The 17890-nt window shown below is 38.1% G+C and overlaps 1 protein-coding gene and 1 pseudogene across 4 annotated transcripts; both read left to right on the forward strand.

Moving 5' to 3' along the window:
- Nucleotides 1-1213: 1213 nt before the first annotated feature.
- Nucleotides 1214-5954, forward strand: LOC141441858 (uncharacterized; annotated as a pseudogene).
- A 3762-nt stretch (nt 5955-9716) lies between these two features.
- On the forward strand, nt 9717-17887 carry LOC141441859 (glycine-rich protein GRP33-like). Of its 4 annotated transcripts, none has more exons than XM_074106747.1 (7): nt 9717-10060; nt 10237-10361; nt 10480-10589; nt 11516-11721; nt 13166-13497; nt 14352-14557; nt 15468-17887. In XM_074106747.1, the coding sequence occupies exons 1-7, from the start codon at nt 9838-9840 to the stop codon at nt 15493-15495; spliced, it is 1230 nt and encodes a 409-aa protein (XP_073962848.1). In that variant the 5' UTR covers nt 9717-9837; the 3' UTR covers nt 15496-17887. The 4 variants fall into 4 exon arrangements, with proteins under 4 accessions (XP_073962848.1, XP_073962849.1, XP_073962850.1 ...); XM_074106748.1 differs by having other exon boundaries at nt 9719-10060; nt 14352-14565; XM_074106749.1 differs by having other exon boundaries at nt 9720-10060; nt 13301-13497.
- The last annotated feature ends 3 nt before the right edge of the window (nt 17888-17890 follow it).

Below are 17890 nucleotides of genomic sequence, written 5' to 3' on the forward strand. Positions count from 1 at the left end.
AGATAGAAAAAATCAGCTGACGCCAAAAATTAGCTGATGCTCCTTCCGCAAATCTGTGGACAAATATATTATTGAACTTCCCGTCCGCCATCTATTTGCTGTAAAATCTTATCTAAAAACTAACGCATGCTTTTGTTGCATCCACTTTTTTGATCGACCATAATACCACCAGCACCAATATCTGACAGAGCTAGAGCAGAGAGACTAATAAGCCGGGTAGGACGTGTCAGGTATATTCGTAAGCTCCGCTATGGCAGATATTAATGCGGATGACTGTACTCTTCGCTTTGCTCATTCACGCATTTTACGCTTGGCACAACTGTGTATTGATGTTAAATCCAGCAGACTGAAACAGCAAGGTTACTACGAAATTCGAAAATCGAAGTATCGTACCGTCCCGCCAACAGTTATATTATTTAACACGAGAGGGAGAGAGACGGTACGATACGAACTTCGGTTTTCGAATTTCGTAGTAGCCCTTCAGATTTCTGCTCAACGCGTCGCAATCGCATTCACAATCTCTTTCTGCAGCCTTTTTTAACGTTTTGACGATCAGAAATAGAGATAATAGTGAGACAGCTCAGATGACTACCTGAAAAAGTATTGTATCCTATACTAGAATTAATAACAATTTGATCACGAATGACAAAAGGGTATAAAGTTACTAATGTTATTTTTTAAAAGTACAGTACTTCCTTGTGAGTGATTGATACCAACATTTCTAATTTATTGAATTAGGCGTTATTTTGCGGAGGTCCAACTAAAAGAATTTCCTTGCTCACCCGCGACCTTACGATAGCTAAGCTTATGTAAAATATGCGTGTTCATGCAGTTCCTCCACCTCCACACTGTAAGAACACACACAAATCACACAAACCCATCTATCACATCTTCAGAGTGACACAACCGTACACCATGCTACCAGTTGTTAGACTCACAACTGTAACAACGGTCTAACAACTGGCATGGTGTACGGTTTTGTCACTCTGAAGATGAGCTCTGGTTGAGTTCGAAACGCGTCAGTGTAGTGTGGTGGTGGTGGTGATAGATGGGTTTGTGTGATTTGTGTGTGTTCTTACAGTGTGGAGGTGGAGGAACTGCATGAACACGCATATTTTACATAAGCTTAGCTATCGTAAGGTCGCGGGTGAGCAAGGAAATTCTTTTAGTTGGACCTCCGCAAAATAACGCCTAAATTCAATAAATTAGAAATGTTGGTATCAATCACTCACAAGGAAGTACTGTACTTTTAAAAAATAACATTAGTAACTTTATACCCTTTTGTCATTCGTGATCAAATTGTTATTAATTCTAGTATAGGATACAATACTTTTTCAGGTAGTCATCTGAGCTGTCTCACTATTATCTCTATTTCTGATCGTCAAAACGTTAAAAAAGGCTGCAGAAAGAGATTGTGAATGCGATTGCGACGCGTTGAGCAGAAATCTGAAGGGCTACTACGAAATTCGAAAACCGAAGTTCGTATCGTACCGTCTCTCTCCCTCTCGTGTTAAATAATATAACTGTTGGCGGGACGGTACGATACTTCGATTTTCGAATTTCGTAGTAACCTTGCTGTTTCAGTCTGCTGGATTTAACATCAATACACAGTTGTGCCAAGCGTAAAATGCGTGAATGAGCAAAGCGAAGAGTACAGTCATCCGCATTAATATCTGCCATAGCGGAGCTTACGAATATACCTGACACGTCCTACCCGGCTTATTAGTCTCTCTGCTCTAGCTCTGTCAGATATTGGTGCTGGTGGTATTATGGTCGATCAAAAAAGTGGATGCAACAAAAGCATGCGTTAGTTTTTAGATAAGATTTTACAGCAAATAGATGGCGGACGGGAAGTTCAATAATATATTTGTCCACAGATTTGCGGAAGGAGCATCAGCTAATTTTTGGCGTCAGCTGATTTTTTCTATCTAATTTATTGTTTTTAACTAACCGCAGCCCAAGAGAACACCTGTGGATAGCGTAGCGGCATTTTGCGTAATGAAACATGGCGTATTGATTTTAAGGTTAAAACAGCTTGTTCTTTTTGTAGCTAGAGACAACACTGTGGTTAGCATGGGGATGAAAATCAATCCAGCCCACGGAACTATAATACACGTGTCTTCGGGGCAACAGACGAAGTAAGGAAATTATCTTTTAATCAAAACTACCTTGAGACAGGCATAATTATCAAAACAAAATACACGGGTTACTCTTGTGTTAATAGCCAAGGTATGATACCTACATGTTTCAACCCAATCTGTGGTCCTTTGTCAAGGAGAGCTCAAACAGAAAGCCAACCGTTTGTTTGGTTATTAATACTTAGATACTTCATTGCATTTTCTTTTTTATAATTAAGCTTATTCTCTGCAGGCAGGGCCGGATTTAGAGGTTTGGAGGAAATAAAATGAGGGCCATTTGAGATTTTGATATTTTACCGATGTCTCTATTGTGGGGGCCCCTCTTTTGTGGAGGCCCCGGGGCTGTTGTCCCGTTTTCCCTCCCCTAAATCCGGCCCTGTCTGCAGTTATTGCTTTCAAAATATTCCTTAAATGGGTGCTTCAACTATTTCTAGCTGGTATTTTGTCCCGCCTGCAAGGGGACAAAAGTAGTACAGTTTAATAGAAGAAATGTTGTGTCTCATTATATATATGTCACTATAACATGCTTTTTCTAGATGTTCAATTACAGAAGAGACTTAAAACTAACACAAAAATGCATGTTTGGCAAATTTTAATACTCGAAATTTAGTTTTAAAGAGTGACTCAGAAGACTGTAACTATAGCAAAGAGTGACAGGAAAAAGTTGATCAACCCTAATTCATCTTTAGGAAATTTGTGTTCGCGATTTCTATTCATAACTGGTACCATTTCCAGAACTTAATAACTTCGACGTACATTGCAGCAGCCACACGAGTTGACAAACTAATTGGAACAATATATATTATTTTAAAACTTAAAACTTTTTGTAGACTATAGGTACTTTTTAATTTCCAACGTTTTGGGTCCTTTTTGTTTGGAGCTCAGTTGCTATTGTTGCAAGTTTCATCAAAGGGTTTTGTGCTTTTCAGACTAACATAATAAAAACCATGTCATTCTCTTCTCTTCGGTATCGCACTTTAATTTAACTCTTCTCTTTCCAGCGTATCGGGATCCGGAGTGACGCAAGACGGCACCGGCATGTTCATACGACAGATAGACAGAAATGCCATACAGATCCAGAGTAAAGACAAGCAAGACTTAACAGGCAACAAGATACAAAGCGCGACGCAGAACGTCCAAATGATAACGGTTCCACCCGGCATGACTGTGCTACAGAATCCCCTGAACATCAGCCAAATGCCCACCATGATAGGCCAGCCTAACAGCCAAGTGTACATGATACCCGCGAACCAGCAAAACTTAGTGCAAAGTGGTCTACCTCCAGGATTCATAGGGCAGCAAGTGCTGCAATCTGGACAAAACGTGACCGTTATGCAACCAAACCAGCTGACCATGCCAAATGGCGTCCAATACAACATGCCGCTGATGCAGATGAATCTACCCCAGAACTCCCATTACATGCCGGCAGGGATCAATTTGAACACACAGCTGTCAGCACAACAGTTGAACGCAGCTCTAGCTAGTCAGCAGTTAACAAATGTCTCCGGGACAATTCCGCTGGTCCAAGCGCCTCCCCCGGCTTCACCAATAACCAACAACAAACCCAACCACCCGTGCACCAAATAATGCCCCAAAACTCACCTACCTAACCCCCACTTCGCAGTACGCCGGAATGCCGGCTCAGTACATGATGCAAACGAATTCAGGTGCCATAACGTACCGACTAATAACCCAGTGCAATATACAGTTCCGACCATCAGAGCGCGAATCCTCCAGCGAACACGGGAATGGCCAATCAACAGCCCCCGCTGAAAACGAAGGCAACGGAACTACCAACCAGACGAATTACATAACGTCATCATCACAAGACAGTTACACATTAACTGGCGCGACAGTTCAGAATCAGAGCTTTTCAACCGACGGCACGGGGACGCAAACCGTGACGTTCACGGCAGCGAATCAACAGACACAGCAAAGTTACACCACAAACGGCAGTAACCCACAAACCCCTACTTACAACGTGAACCAGACGACCACTTCGCAGCCCCCAGCTACTTACAGCCTGCAAATGGTTCTAACCCACAATCCACCGCGCAAACCTACGCGCAGCGACGACGCCCCAAGCTGCCCAAACAAATTATTCACCTTCAACAACACCAGCACCAATCAATCATACCCTGCAGCCAATCTGCCAAACATGCCTAACGTGGCTTCCCTCCTACTCAGACCCCTCAAAATCCTTACCCAAACGCTACAGGACAGAATATGGCAGCTTACGCGAATAACCAGTACCAGTACACGAGTAGACCGTGGTTCAGACCTCGTTATGGATCCCCACAGGGGTCGCCATATGGATCAGGAGCGGTACCGCCCCTAATGGACCCCATGCCTGTACCTCCCCCAACTGGCAACTATAACTACTGGCAGGAGAGTTGAGAACTAGATAACAACGTTTGGTCCGAGGAAGGCCAATCTCTACTGTGATAATTGCTTCTAGCAAGTATTCCGTAGTATGGCTCTGACTTAGCTCGGCCTTAACGTTGTGCGTTTCCACCGATTGTATAGATATGTAATTAATATGACGGTAGTATAAGGATTGGTTGAGGTTTGACCACACCACTGTTTAAAATACACTAACGCACCGTAAATGCAGTGACGTGGCTCATGCGTAACTTTGTTGAAACGTACGTACCTTCCAGACATGTGCTTAAAGTACACATCCGCAGTGAATTTTCATTGAATGTCAAGCTTGACAATCCTATCAACAACTGTTTAATTTACTTAAAATTATATTTCATGACCACTGCTATACTTATTATATTACATTTTGAAGTACAATTCTTAAAAAAACTGCTTTTACAAGAAAGTTGCGTTCTTTGCGTCAACCGGTGTGGTATTGTTAGGGTATTTCGATCGGTGATTACACGTAAAAGCAGATGATTTTGTATGGCAACGGTTTTATATTTTAAATATGATATTGACAAGGAAAGCGACACATTAACAAAGGTATAAAAGACATAGACAATATTATGTAGAGGCGCGTAGCCAGTACTAACACTCCTCCTCGCGACTCTTAAGGCAGCAAGCCCAATTGCTTTTTCAGCTGAGCCAGCCTTGGTCCAGATAGTCCCTTTGTTAGAAGGTCGGCTACCATGTCTTCTGTGCCCAAATGGCTAAGGCATATTTTTCCATCTTTAACACAATCTCTGATGAAATGTATTTTCATGTCAATGTGTTTTGATTTAGATGTGACCATGGGGTTGTGACTGAGTTTTATTGCTGCTTGATTATCGTTTTTAATCAGGACCTTTTCAATCTTTATTCCAAGATCGTTAAATAATGGTAAAAGATGTAGGGCTTCCTTTGCTGCTTCTGTAATAGCAGTATACTCCGCTTCAGCTGTGGAAAGTGCCACATTCCTTTGTTTCCTAGATGTCCAGCTTATGCAGGCTCCTCCAAAAATAAAACAGTATCCTGAGAAGGATTTTCGATCAAGCTTGCATGCGCCCCAATCTGCATCTACCATTCCGTGTAATGGTTCGTTCGTCCTTTTAAAAATTAATCCTGTGGACTTAGTACCCTTCAGGTATCTTAATACACGTTTTGCGCATTTAAAATGTTCGTCGCTGTAACAGTCATTGAACTGCGATAAATAGCTCACTGCGAACATGATGTCAGGCCTTGTAGCGACGGCCAAATACATAAGCGATCCAATTAAGTTTTTATATGGCAGTCCCTCCACTTTACCCTTTTCATTCATTTGTAGGTGGAGTCCGGGCTCGATGGGTGCAGTCGTAGGCTTACATCCCTCCATTTTAAACTTAATTAATGAATCCTCCACATATTTTTCTTGACTTAGTTTATTGTGTCCTTAGTGTATGTGAAGTCTATTCCAAGCATTCTTTCAGGTCTTCCAAAATCTTTTAAATGAAATTTTGTCATTAGCAAGTCTTGTATTTGTTTCATTTTCTTTGGACAAGAATATGCTATCAGTAGATCATCGACCCATATAGATATTATGATCTTTGCTCCTCCTTTCTCCAGTATGTACACACATGGATCAGCCTTTGATGGTTTAAAATCGAGATTTCTCAATTCTGAGTCAAGTTTTAAATACCACTGTCTGCCTGATTGTTTTAAGCCATAAAGTGATCGTTGTAGTTTACAGACTTTTTCGCCTTTTATATTTTTGTAGTCTTCTAGCATTTGTTTTGCTTTATTATAGACAGTCAAGTCGTCTTGTTGGCTTTCCTCAATTAAAATTTCTGTCACATATTCTTCTACATTTTCAGGTAGTGTCATAATTATATGTTCATCAATATCTCCATTTAAGTAGGCTGTTGTGACATCCATTTGTTTTAATTGTAGGTTCTGTTCAACTGCTAAACCAACGACAGTTCTGATGGAGCTAAGTTTTGCAACGGGTGCAAAAGTCTCGTTGTAATCAATGCCGGGCCTTTGTGAAAACCCTCGGGCAACAAGTCTTGCTTTCTTTATTTCTTCATTGTTTAAACCAATCTTCTTTTTTTAAAATTAATTTGCAATCTATTGGTTTTGCATTACCTTCTCTCTTAACAATTCTCCATGTTTCGTTTTTGATATGCGCTTTCATTTCAGCTTTTATAGCGTCATGCCAGTCTTCTCCATTGTTTATTTCTTCTGATAAATTTGAGTAATTGTTTTCTGATACAATCATACTCTCCTCCTTGTCGTCGTGTAAACAGTAGTCTCTAGTCCAAACTGGCTTATTTTTGACTCTTTGAGGTCTTTGTCTACTTGAACTTGGTATTGTAGGTGGACTTTGACTTTCTTCACTCTCGGCCACTCATCCTCAGCTGACGAGATATTATCATTTATAATTTCTTCTTCTAGGTTATCGACAGGTGGGGATGAAGAGCTTGTTACAGGAGGACATTCATTCAATGGTACGGTATGACGAGCTGGAGTTTGTAAAGGTAAGTTATGTTTGTTGTTTATTCTCATTTCTATAATATTTTCTTTTTCTGTTTCAGGTTTATCTTCAAAATCGTCATATTTCGCAGCTTTATTTTCTGGATAGTACATTTTCTCAATAAATTTGACATCTCTGCCTATTACGACCTCATTTTTGTCTGGTACGTAAATTCTAAAACCTTTTGCATTTTTTGCGTATCCCACGAATACTCCTTCTGTAGCTTTAGGTGAGAATTTTCCTTTGCGCCTTTTATTTAATGCAAATGCTTTGCTTCCGAAAATGTGTAAATGATTTCCAGATGGTGTTTTGTTCACCCATTTTTCATATGGAGTGCTTCCATTAAGAGCTTTTGCCGGGCTTCTATTTATTAGATAGTTCGCTGTATTAATTGCTTCTGCCCATAGGCATGCAGGGACGTTAGAATCAATCATCAAGCATCTGGCTTTATCTAACAAGGATCTATTTTTTCTCTCGCTTACACCGTTTTGTTGGGGGGTGTAAGGTACTGTCAGTCTCCTTTTAATGCCATATTGTTTCAGCAAGTCATCAAATTCTTTATTCTTATATTCACCGCCATTATCTGACTGTAAATTTTGAATTTTCTTCTTCGTGAACATTTCCACTCTGTTTTTATATTCTTTGAATTTTTCAATGACTTCGCTTTTGTTCTTTATGAAATATATGCAACAATATCTTGAGTAATCATCAATAAATGATACATAATATCTTGATCCAGCGATTGATTCGTTTTCGAATGGCCCACATACATCAGTGTGTATGATTTCTAATAGTTCGGATGATGTGATGTCATGACTAGTAAATGGCAAAGCTGATAATTTACCTTTTATGCAGGTTTCACATGTTTGGAATTTAACTTCTTTTAGTTCCAATCCACGCATTAATCCTTTATTGGCCATCATTCTTAAATCTTTTTCGTTGATGTGGCCTAGCTTCTTATGCCATATCATTGCTTCATTTTCAGATGCCAAATTTGCTCTTGGCTCCTTTTGATCAAAATCGAAATAGTACAAGCCGTTTTTGTTTCTCTGCGCTTGTAAAATCACATCATTGTCCTCGATTATTGATGCTATTTGCTTTCGAACACAACTTTATATCCATTATCTGTGATCTTCCCAACGGATACCAGATTTTGTTGATATATCAGGAACGTATAAGGTTTCATTTAGATTAAAGGTTTCGTTATTTGATGAAATCTTTATCTTTCCTTTTCCTTGAATTCTGTTGAAGTGTTTTTCGAAGCTAATCTCAAAGTGTTTGTTTCAGGGCTTAAATTTTCGAATAAATTTTTCTGACCACTCATGTGTGATGTACAGCCACTATCCAGACACCACATATTATTGTCATCTTCATTTGCTGATGCCAGACAGATGTTAAAATTCTGTTCGCGTTTTGGAAATTTATTTTCTTTTTCCTTCTTCGAGTAGTTTTTCTTACACCAGCAGGCTTCAGTTGAGTGCCCTTCTTGTTGCAGTTTTTGCAAAATGATTTTTGGTACGAGTTTTTGTTTTTGTTCTTGGCATATAATGCTTCAGTTGCCTCAGTACTCGTGCATTGGTTTCGCGCTTCGCTCTCTTCAATAATTTTAATTTTTAGGTCGTGTGGATTTGGTAACTTATCTCGTGACTCAATAGCTATTCTAAAATTTTCATAGCTTGAAGGCAGGCTGTATAGCATCATAATGCTTAATAGTTCTGCATTTATGTCTACATCCATTTCCTCCAGTTTATCCACAACGTCCATAAAGTTATTTAAATGATCTCTAACATCTTCAGTCGGATTCATTCTTTTAGGACTAATTGTTTAAGCAATGTTGCTTTTCGAGCAGGGCCGGTACTTTTATAAATAGATTTTATTTATCCCATACCTCTTTCGAAGAAGTGCATCCTTTTATCTGTTTCAGTTCGGATGGGGAAATCAGCAAAAGTAGTTCCGCTCGGGCTTGTAAGTCTTTTTCGCGATTGTTTATTTTCTTCTTCTTTCGATTTGTCCGACAATGTTATTTCGCCGCTCACATATTCCCACAAGTCGTTTTTATTAATACGGCTTGGCATGAAGGCACCATGTGTCATAATTTTTCTTTGACAGTGCTTCAATACGGTATTGTGAAGACATTTTTGTTTTATTATATAACGATCTTCACATTTTCCCCGTGTGAAAACGTAATCACCACAAACACGTTGTAACCACGATAACCACGCTCTGCTACCAATTGTTAGGGTATTTCGATCGGTGATTACACGTAAAAGCAGATGATTTTGTATGGCAACGGTTTTATATTTAAATATGATATTGACAAGGAAAGCGACACATTAACAAAGGTATAAAAGACATAGACAATATTATGTAGAGGCGCGTAGCCAGTACTAACAAATAATAGGTAATAGAAAACATTTGTTACATTTCTGTTTATATTGAATTTAAATAAAGTCGTCCACATCTTATACTTATTAGAACAAAATTCAATTCTTTTAAACGTAAAATTGGGTGAAATAAGATTACTTGATGGTGGCAAAAATAGATTAGTAGAAAAAAACCACGTATATTGAGCAGTCTTGCTTTTTCTTTGCTTGGTTGGGTTGGGTGGGATTTGGCATGGCAAAATTGGTAAATGGCAACACTAATTTAATACGACGCGCGCGCGACCGGAACGCGAGAGACCGAGAGACGCATTTTTTGATTGACATACGATTATTATAGAATCGTCGTGAATGAAATTGTATACTAAATTGATTGATTTACATTTTTAATTGGTGTTATATTATAATGACCGAAAAGTTTGACAGCAAAAACGGATATAATAGCAGTGATTTCAAACGTAATTCCAACCAAGACATGCAAGGTGGAGACGCCGATCGTCACGACCAAGATGGCGACGATGGAGCAAAAATAAATGACAAAGCCGGTGAATACATGAGGGAACTGTTGAGTGAAAAAATTAAGCTCAATACTGCCAAGTTCCCTTATGCCACTAAGCTCATTGATCAAGGTAAATATTTCATACACACTGGTGTTCTCCTGTCAGCATTAATTTAATTTTTTTTTGTCTTAGTATGAGAGTTTTTAACATGCTAATTCACTATTCCACTATCCTATGTGATGACGAGCCATATCATATCCTTCAATCCTATGTTTTGTAATTTCTTATCTATTGTTTGTTCTCAGAGGTTACCAAGGTGCAAGCCTCGGGTCGGATACCGCCACGAGATTTCAAATATGTTGATGTGTACCATGAGAAGCCAGTCAAAGTCACCGTTAAGGTGCTGGTACCACTCAAAGAACACCCTAAGGTTTGTATTCTTTTAAAAGAACAGTATGAGCTATATAATTTTTATTGTGCAACATTATCAGATTTTCTATATTATTTCCACCACCAGTAAAGTACTTAACTTAAGTTCTGTTCCTCAGTTTAACTTCGTGGGCAAACTGCTGGGACCCAAGGGAAACACCATGAAGCAGCTGCAAGAGGAAACCATGTGCAAGATGGCAGTGCTGGGACGTGGGTCCATGAGGGACAGGTAATATTGCAATCACAGAGTAAGACTAATAATATAAAAATCGTCATGCCTGAGGGTTCTATAGAAATTTTAGCCATCTAAGAAAATTCAATATTGGCAGAGCCCTACTCCTAAGCAAAATCTGCAGTGTTGTAAGCGCTTCTGTTATACCAAATTCAACACTCTAGGACAACAGGAGGTATCCCATATAGGTTTTGATGCCCTGGCAATTTATATGGAAACATCTTGTTTTAATAACCTAACGCCCAGTCCTTTATAAAGTACTTATTGTAATTTAAACATCAAACTATCATAAATGACATAACGTTTGATGTTCATAAATCGAAAAATTTGACTTGAGCGTGAGGAGGATAACTGTCTTATCTAAAAGTCTGAATTTTAAGTTTCAAGGGATTGTAAAAGTGCGTTTTAGGTTTTAATTGTTTGTGTGAACTTAAAAACAAACTTTTTTTTCACATAAGATTAAGATAAAAGACATGATAGAGCTATGGAACACAACAGGCTATTCAATAGTAATAATAGAGTATAAACAAAAATGTTGTTTTCACTTTAATCTGGTTTATCATCTGTAAAAATAATTAGCAGGCCTCTTTTATAATGAACTCCTTATAAGAACCCCAAATTTAATAAACTCTGCAAACAGACTTTACTACTAAATAAATTAAATAAATAAATATTATGGGACACTTGACACCAATTTTGACCTAGTCCCAAACTAAGCAAAGCTTGTACTATGGGTACTAGGCAATGGATAGACATACTTATATAGATAAATACATATTAAACATCCAAGACCCGAGAACAAACATTTGTATTATTCATACAAATATCTGCCCCGGCCGGGGATCAAACCTGAGACCTCAAGCTTGGTCTCAGGTTTGCTCGTTATTAGTCTCAACACTGTCTAAAACATCTCTCCATTTCAGGCAAAAAGAAGAAGAACTAAGAAACTCATTAGACCCTAAGTATGCGCACCTGACTGATGAGTTGCATGTGGAGATCTCAGCACTGGCACCTCCTGCTGAGGCTCATGCTAGGATTGCCTATGCACTTGCTGAAGTCAAGAAATACCTGCTGCCGGATGTTGGAGATGTCATGCGCCAGGGGCCAATGAGGGATATGAATGAACGAGGTTTGTTTTATATCCTTAGATAACTGATTTGCAGATTGAAATAGGCATGCTGTTTTGTAAAGGGGTGATCCATAAATGTCACACAATTAGGGGGGTTAGGTGCTTTGTGACACAGGTACAATATAATGTCCATTTTTATAGCAATAGGAGTGACAAGGAGGGAGGAGGGGGGTGGGGTTATAACTGGTCAAAATTGGTGTCACATACTTTATGGATTGCCCCAAATGGGTAGTTTTACCAGTGTTTCAACCATTCAATTTTCTGTCACATTTATAAAGCGACAAGCTTCAATTAGCACAGCATTTGAATAAATTGAATTAGCAAGCACACTAGTTTTTGCTTAGTGCGACTCATTTCATCAATATAACTTGTATGTTGACGCCCCACTGATGCTTATCTCATTTAATATGCCAGTGAAAGGGACGGTGCAAAACGAACTTCGTTTTTCCAGTTTTGTGGTAGCCCCTCTTTGTTGTGATTTTTTACGTTGGCACTAAGTGATGGAACATTGTATTTTTTATTGATTTGATCACTATTGTTTTTACGTTTTTGCACTTTTGTGCATTTACGTTTTCAAAATGTAGTAGAATATTGATTGCTTTAATGTTATTTTTGTTATCATAAAATATATGTTTTATCGATTTTTTATAATTATATCGGAAACCGAAATCATGAGCAGTACTGTTTGTTTTATGCTGGCTACATTATTTTTACATTTGACATTTCAGACTCATTTTAGTATCTAGGTTTCACAAATAGACAGACCATAGTAGTGTTTGAAACACTAGTATTTTGCATTCAGATCAAACAACATAATGAATCAAAGGTTGTGTGAAGCAGGGTATTTGCACCATAATTTTGTATATAAATTGCTTCCTTAGTTTATTAATTTCAAAGTAAAATGCATGCAAAATGTACAGCTACATGTATGGCGTACAATATACTGTACATTTTGCCATTGATTATGTTTTGCATGTAGCTGTACATTTTGTGTTTCATGCATTCTGCTCTGAAGTACTGTTTTCCACATCCCACAACATACATTCTGTAACACTGATAGTGTGACACATCTACCTAACTGATTGATATATTGTCTTACTTTAAGTATAATCTAGTAGAAGTTCGCTTCTGGATACTTGTTTCATACGCTTCGCGTTCTGCCCCTTAAAAGTCACTGCAGCAGCACTGGCAGTCACTGACGCACTTCTCTTAAAATCATAAGTCCTCACATTCTTCATAAAGTGCAAATCTTAATAATAACTCGAAGTCCAAATTTTTGAATGAAAATATCACTGTGGAAATTATTTGTAAAATTACATTTGTAGCACTATATCTTTTCAAAGTGAAGACTTATGACGATAGAAACTAAGCCATATGGAAAGAGACGGGCGTCGGATGGACTCCCAGGGTAGATACGGTCTAAAACAGTGCGGGTTGTCACCAGATGCGGGTCCGGCGAGGCCGCCGCTCCTCGCGAGCCCCGGCCGGAGGCAATCCGACGTCCTATACAGTGCATGCACGGTCACGAAACGTTCGTTCTCGTACCAGGGGCCGGTTGTTAGTAATGTTCGTGATTCAGGTCCGCACGTGGGCGGGCCGCCGCGCATGCCGCGGCCCCCGCACGCGCCACGCCCGCCGCACGCCATGCCCCCGCCCCCGCCGCACGCGCGCGCCATGCCCAACAAGACCAAAGTCATCAGCATACTGGACCGCGCGCGCTCCGCCATGGAGTCCTCCTACGGATACGATGATCCCTACGGTGCCCCTGAACCACCGGTTTGTTGACACACCAGCTTTATTTATCTTGGCTTTTAAACCAAAAATTTTAGAAGCAGATATCATGTCAGACAATTTTCTTAACGCTGCATTATGAAGCAAATCAAAATTACTGACTACTATCTCTTCCTACCCAGAGTTTGATCAACTTCTCGAAGTGTGATAAAGAGCGAGCATAAGCGCCAAAACACAATTACAAGATACAGGGGCTGTTTCACCACCCATTCATTAATTTTAACTGATGGATAAATGTAATGCCGTCTCCTATTCAAACGAAACAAATAGAGACGGCATCACATTTAGCCGTCAAATAAATTTAATCAATAGATGGTGAAACAGGGGGTTCTTTGTATTTTCAAATCTAGTAAGTCCAATTTCAGTCATTTCTAGGTACGTAGTTATACATAGGTGGTAGGTATGTAGTTAGTATGCTACTTTTTGCAATTAAAACAAATGCAACAAAGCGTGTATTGAATTATTTTTTAAGACGCTTATATTAGCTCCACTTGTAACATACATATATATATATATATATAAAATATAAAATTAAATATTATTTTGCACTAATGGTATTTTAGAACATTGTTATATTGATATGAAACTTGGCAATTTTATATAGAACCAATTACAATACAATAATATGGTACCATCGAGCTGATCTGATGATGATGAAGTCGGAAAGTAGACACTTAGAAGTCCCAAGACAGAACAATGTGACCTATCCATGTTTGGACTCAGTAGAATAGTCTCAGTGTGTATTTTGAACAAGGGTCATCTGATGGTCTGATAGTGGAGCAGTTAAGCATCAAAGCGTGTTCATTCAGTTTTATTTCTTACATTATACTTTCATATAGGTTCGCGGGCCTCCGCGTCCGGCGCCCGACGACTTCTACTACGATCGCGGGCAGCAGCAGCACGACCGCTACTACGAAGATGATGGCTACGGCTACAAGGAGGACCAGCGCGAGTTCAAGTCGTCGCGGGACGTGGGCACGCGCCGCCCGCAGCAGCAGCAGCAGCGCCACTACGCGCGCACCACGCCCTACGCGCGCCCGCCCAAGTAATCATGTTGGTAGTGTTCCTAGTGCGGCGGTGCGGTAACAACACTACGATGTTCCTTATCACAATATTAAACCCCATTTGGGTACTTTGGTTCACGAAAATTCAAAGTAGTGACAAGTTTATTTTTACACGGAAATACCATACAATCATTTTAGCCAAACAAACTCCTATACGTACGTACGTCTTGTACGTAGTTCTGAAGATTCCATTCAGGTCATTATTATAGTCATTAGAATGCACACTTCAAAATTAGTAAAAATCAAAAATTTAAAATGTTTGCAGTAGGTAATAAAAATAAATTAATTTTACTCTTAGCTTACTAGCCTAATTCGGTCTTGTTTTCCTGAAAATTAATTTCAGCTGCTCTTTAATGATTAAGTGATATTCGGAAATGTTGCCCGCACTTGCCACACATTTCTTTTTATTTTGCTTGTAAATTTAAAAAACGCCTTATTAATCAGCACGTATTTATTGTATTCAGGGTGTTCACTTTCTGGAAAGTCAGGGAAAATCAAGGATTTGCTAGAAACCCAAAAGTCAGAGAAAAATCTTGTGATTTCCCAAAACTTCGCTAGATATTTTGGCACCAGTCGTTCCAGTTCTGGGCGACGTATTAAAGAGTGGCATCATAAAATCAGTCACCGAAAAAGTGAGCACATTCGGTGTGCTGTGAATTTCCATCATCGGGTCTAGCTTAGTATCTCGGGCAGTAAAAAAAAACCATAATATATCATCTGCTTTGAAATGTACATGATTGGTTAGGGAAATTTAGAAAAGTGGTCAGAAAGTCAGGGATTTTTTTTTAGGATTTGTAGTGGACACCCTGGTATTGCTTCTTAACATTTTGTTTTGATGGCTAGTCTCTTTTATATTTAACAACTTAATAAAGCTGTTTACATAATTTTCAGGCCAGCTTCTAAAAAGCGTCCACAGTAATTGGTGAGTATGCAAAACTGGATCTAAAATATCACCTGAACACAAATAAAATATGACAAGCAAAAAATCAAGACAAAACAATGGTAAAACATTGGAACATTCAAAACCGTGTGTAACCTTCAAATTACAAGTACATAATAATATTAGTTCTTATTAGCGTTATGTAATGCATATATTTAACTTTAATTATTTACAGACCAAACTCTAAACATTTCTTTTTTACAGAATTATGTTCGATATAATATTGCAACAGCAAAAGACTAACTGACAGAGATAAACTATTTAAACTTCCTAAATAATGTTCAGAAGATTCTGGAAAATACTTTTATTATGTTCTCAAGAAAATGAAAATATTTTATGTTGTTCTAAAATTAAAATATATGAGAATGGCGCACAAGAACTACCACGCATGCCGCTACCGTAACTAAAAGCCGTTGCCCATAATTTTCACTAAATAGGTTAATAAAAGTTTTAAAATATAAATGTTTCGTGTAGCCTTTCTGAACAAAAATTTATAAATATGGATCACTTATATGTAATAAGTAAGTCATTGTTTCTTAAAATAAGCTTAGAAACTGATAATTTCAACATGTTTTGATGTAGCCTGTCAACTCAAAAACACTCGTAGATTTACTAAACTTGAACTTTATGGTTAGTTTGGACTGCAAAATGAAATGTATCATGCAATAAATAAAAAGAGATTCACCTGTGAAGTAGGATTATTAAAACATGTTGAACCAATTGATAGATTTAAATAAATGTGTAATACAACAATTCTTGTGTGACTATGAGTAAATAAATAACATTAAAAACATAAATACAAAGATTTTTAATTGGTTCACAATACTTATTTAGTGAGAAATTATCCGAAGCAATATAAATTAGTTCTAAAATGACAAATTAATGTCAATGTTCAATGCAACGGAAACATAACATTTGCTCTATCTACCCCTACCTCATTGAAATAAAAATTTCAAGTAAAAAAAGCATTTTTGTTACGGCGCACATTCGTCGTACAACCAAAAACCAGAATAATGGTATTTGCTAAGATAAGCCAAAACCAAGACTTTTCACCAATGTAATGGAACAGGAATTTGCTGGATTTCCTATTTTCTGAAGAAAGCAAGAATTCAATTTCTTAAAAAGGTAAAAAGGCAACTGAGAATAAAGATATCGTAAGTCTTAATAAGACTGATTCGACGCAGATGAAGAAGTCAGGTTCACCGCGACAAAATGGTTATTTTTTCCAATCGATAACTAATTGTAGCTCAGACAAACAAAATAATGTCCGTCATATATAAACGTTCTAGTCTACAGATTCAAATTTAAAAATAATTGATTCGAACATTCTGTTCAAATTGTCGCTGTGGATCAAACTTTTGAAATAAATTTAAGTCAATGCAAATTAATAAACACGAAAATTTTCTCAAATGTACTTGATGAAAAAGTTGAAAATTTTCTATCTCTAAAAAAGTAATGCAACAAATCAAGTTATTTGCAATAGTTTGACAAATTAAAAACTTCTAAAAAGTGTTGCAATAAAAAATATGTAAGTATATATCGGTATTATAAAGGTTACATGCCTCGCAATTGAACAAAAAATACATAATAGAAACCTAAAACAACGAGCATGATTATTGAAAATCTAGCATAAAATTAAATCTTCAAGTTATATTGACCTGAAAATTGAGGTAATAATTATTTTTTACAGCCTACGGCGCTCGCCATTTTTAACCTCGTAACGCCCACTACAAATATGTTTGCTATTAAAGATATATTATAAATTAATACAAACATTTGATACAATAAAGTTGTTTAACTAAAACCAACTACTTTGCTTCATTATGATCAATTGATCACACTTTTGTCCCATTTTCTAAACCGGGCGTTACGAGGTTTTACAGGGTTTACAACAAAGGAATAATCTGCTTTGTATGTATGTATATTGATCGTTGGCAGTGATGGAGTGTAGGAGACTATTTCTGACCTAGAATTAACTTTAAAATATGGCATGGCCCTCTCATTCTGGGAGGCGGCCTGCTCCTAGCAGTGGGACATAGGCTGGAATGATGATGATGACAACGCTAAGAATGTTTTTTCAAGCATTGAACCAAGTTAGGGCCTTGTTACACTTGCGATTTGCGGGCGAGTTGAATGAAAGGCAAGTTCGCTACGAGCGCGTAACGATTTCGCAGCGAGTTCGCCGCGTCTATAGCTGAGACGCCATGCTAGCGTAGCGTAGCGCGCTCGCGACGAAAAAGTTACGCGCTCGCCTCTCTTTCAACTCGCCCGCAAGTCACAAGTGTGATAACGCCCTTAGTGACAAAATCGGTAAGGTAAGAAATGGACGTTCAAATTTTCAACTACTACAATAAACGTGATTACTTCAAAATGT

This window comes from Choristoneura fumiferana, chromosome 24 (assembly GCF_025370935.1).
Source record: "Choristoneura fumiferana chromosome 24, NRCan_CFum_1, whole genome shotgun sequence".
Taxonomy (NCBI): Eukaryota; Metazoa; Arthropoda; class Insecta; order Lepidoptera; family Tortricidae; genus Choristoneura; species Choristoneura fumiferana.

Excerpts from the sequence above, each read along its gene's own strand:
- LOC141441859 (XM_074106747.1), top strand. The coding sequence starts at position 9,838 with ATGACCGAAAAGTTTGACAGCAAAAACGGATATAATAGCAGTGATTTC. Across the intron at positions 10,362-10,479 it reads CACTCAAAGAACACCCTAAG|TTTAACTTCGTGGGCAAACT; the intron begins GTTTGTATTCTT and ends TCTGTTCCTCAG. Across the intron at positions 10,590-11,515 it reads CGTGGGTCCATGAGGGACAG|GCAAAAAGAAGAAGAACTAA; the intron begins GTAATATTGCAA and ends TCTCCATTTCAG.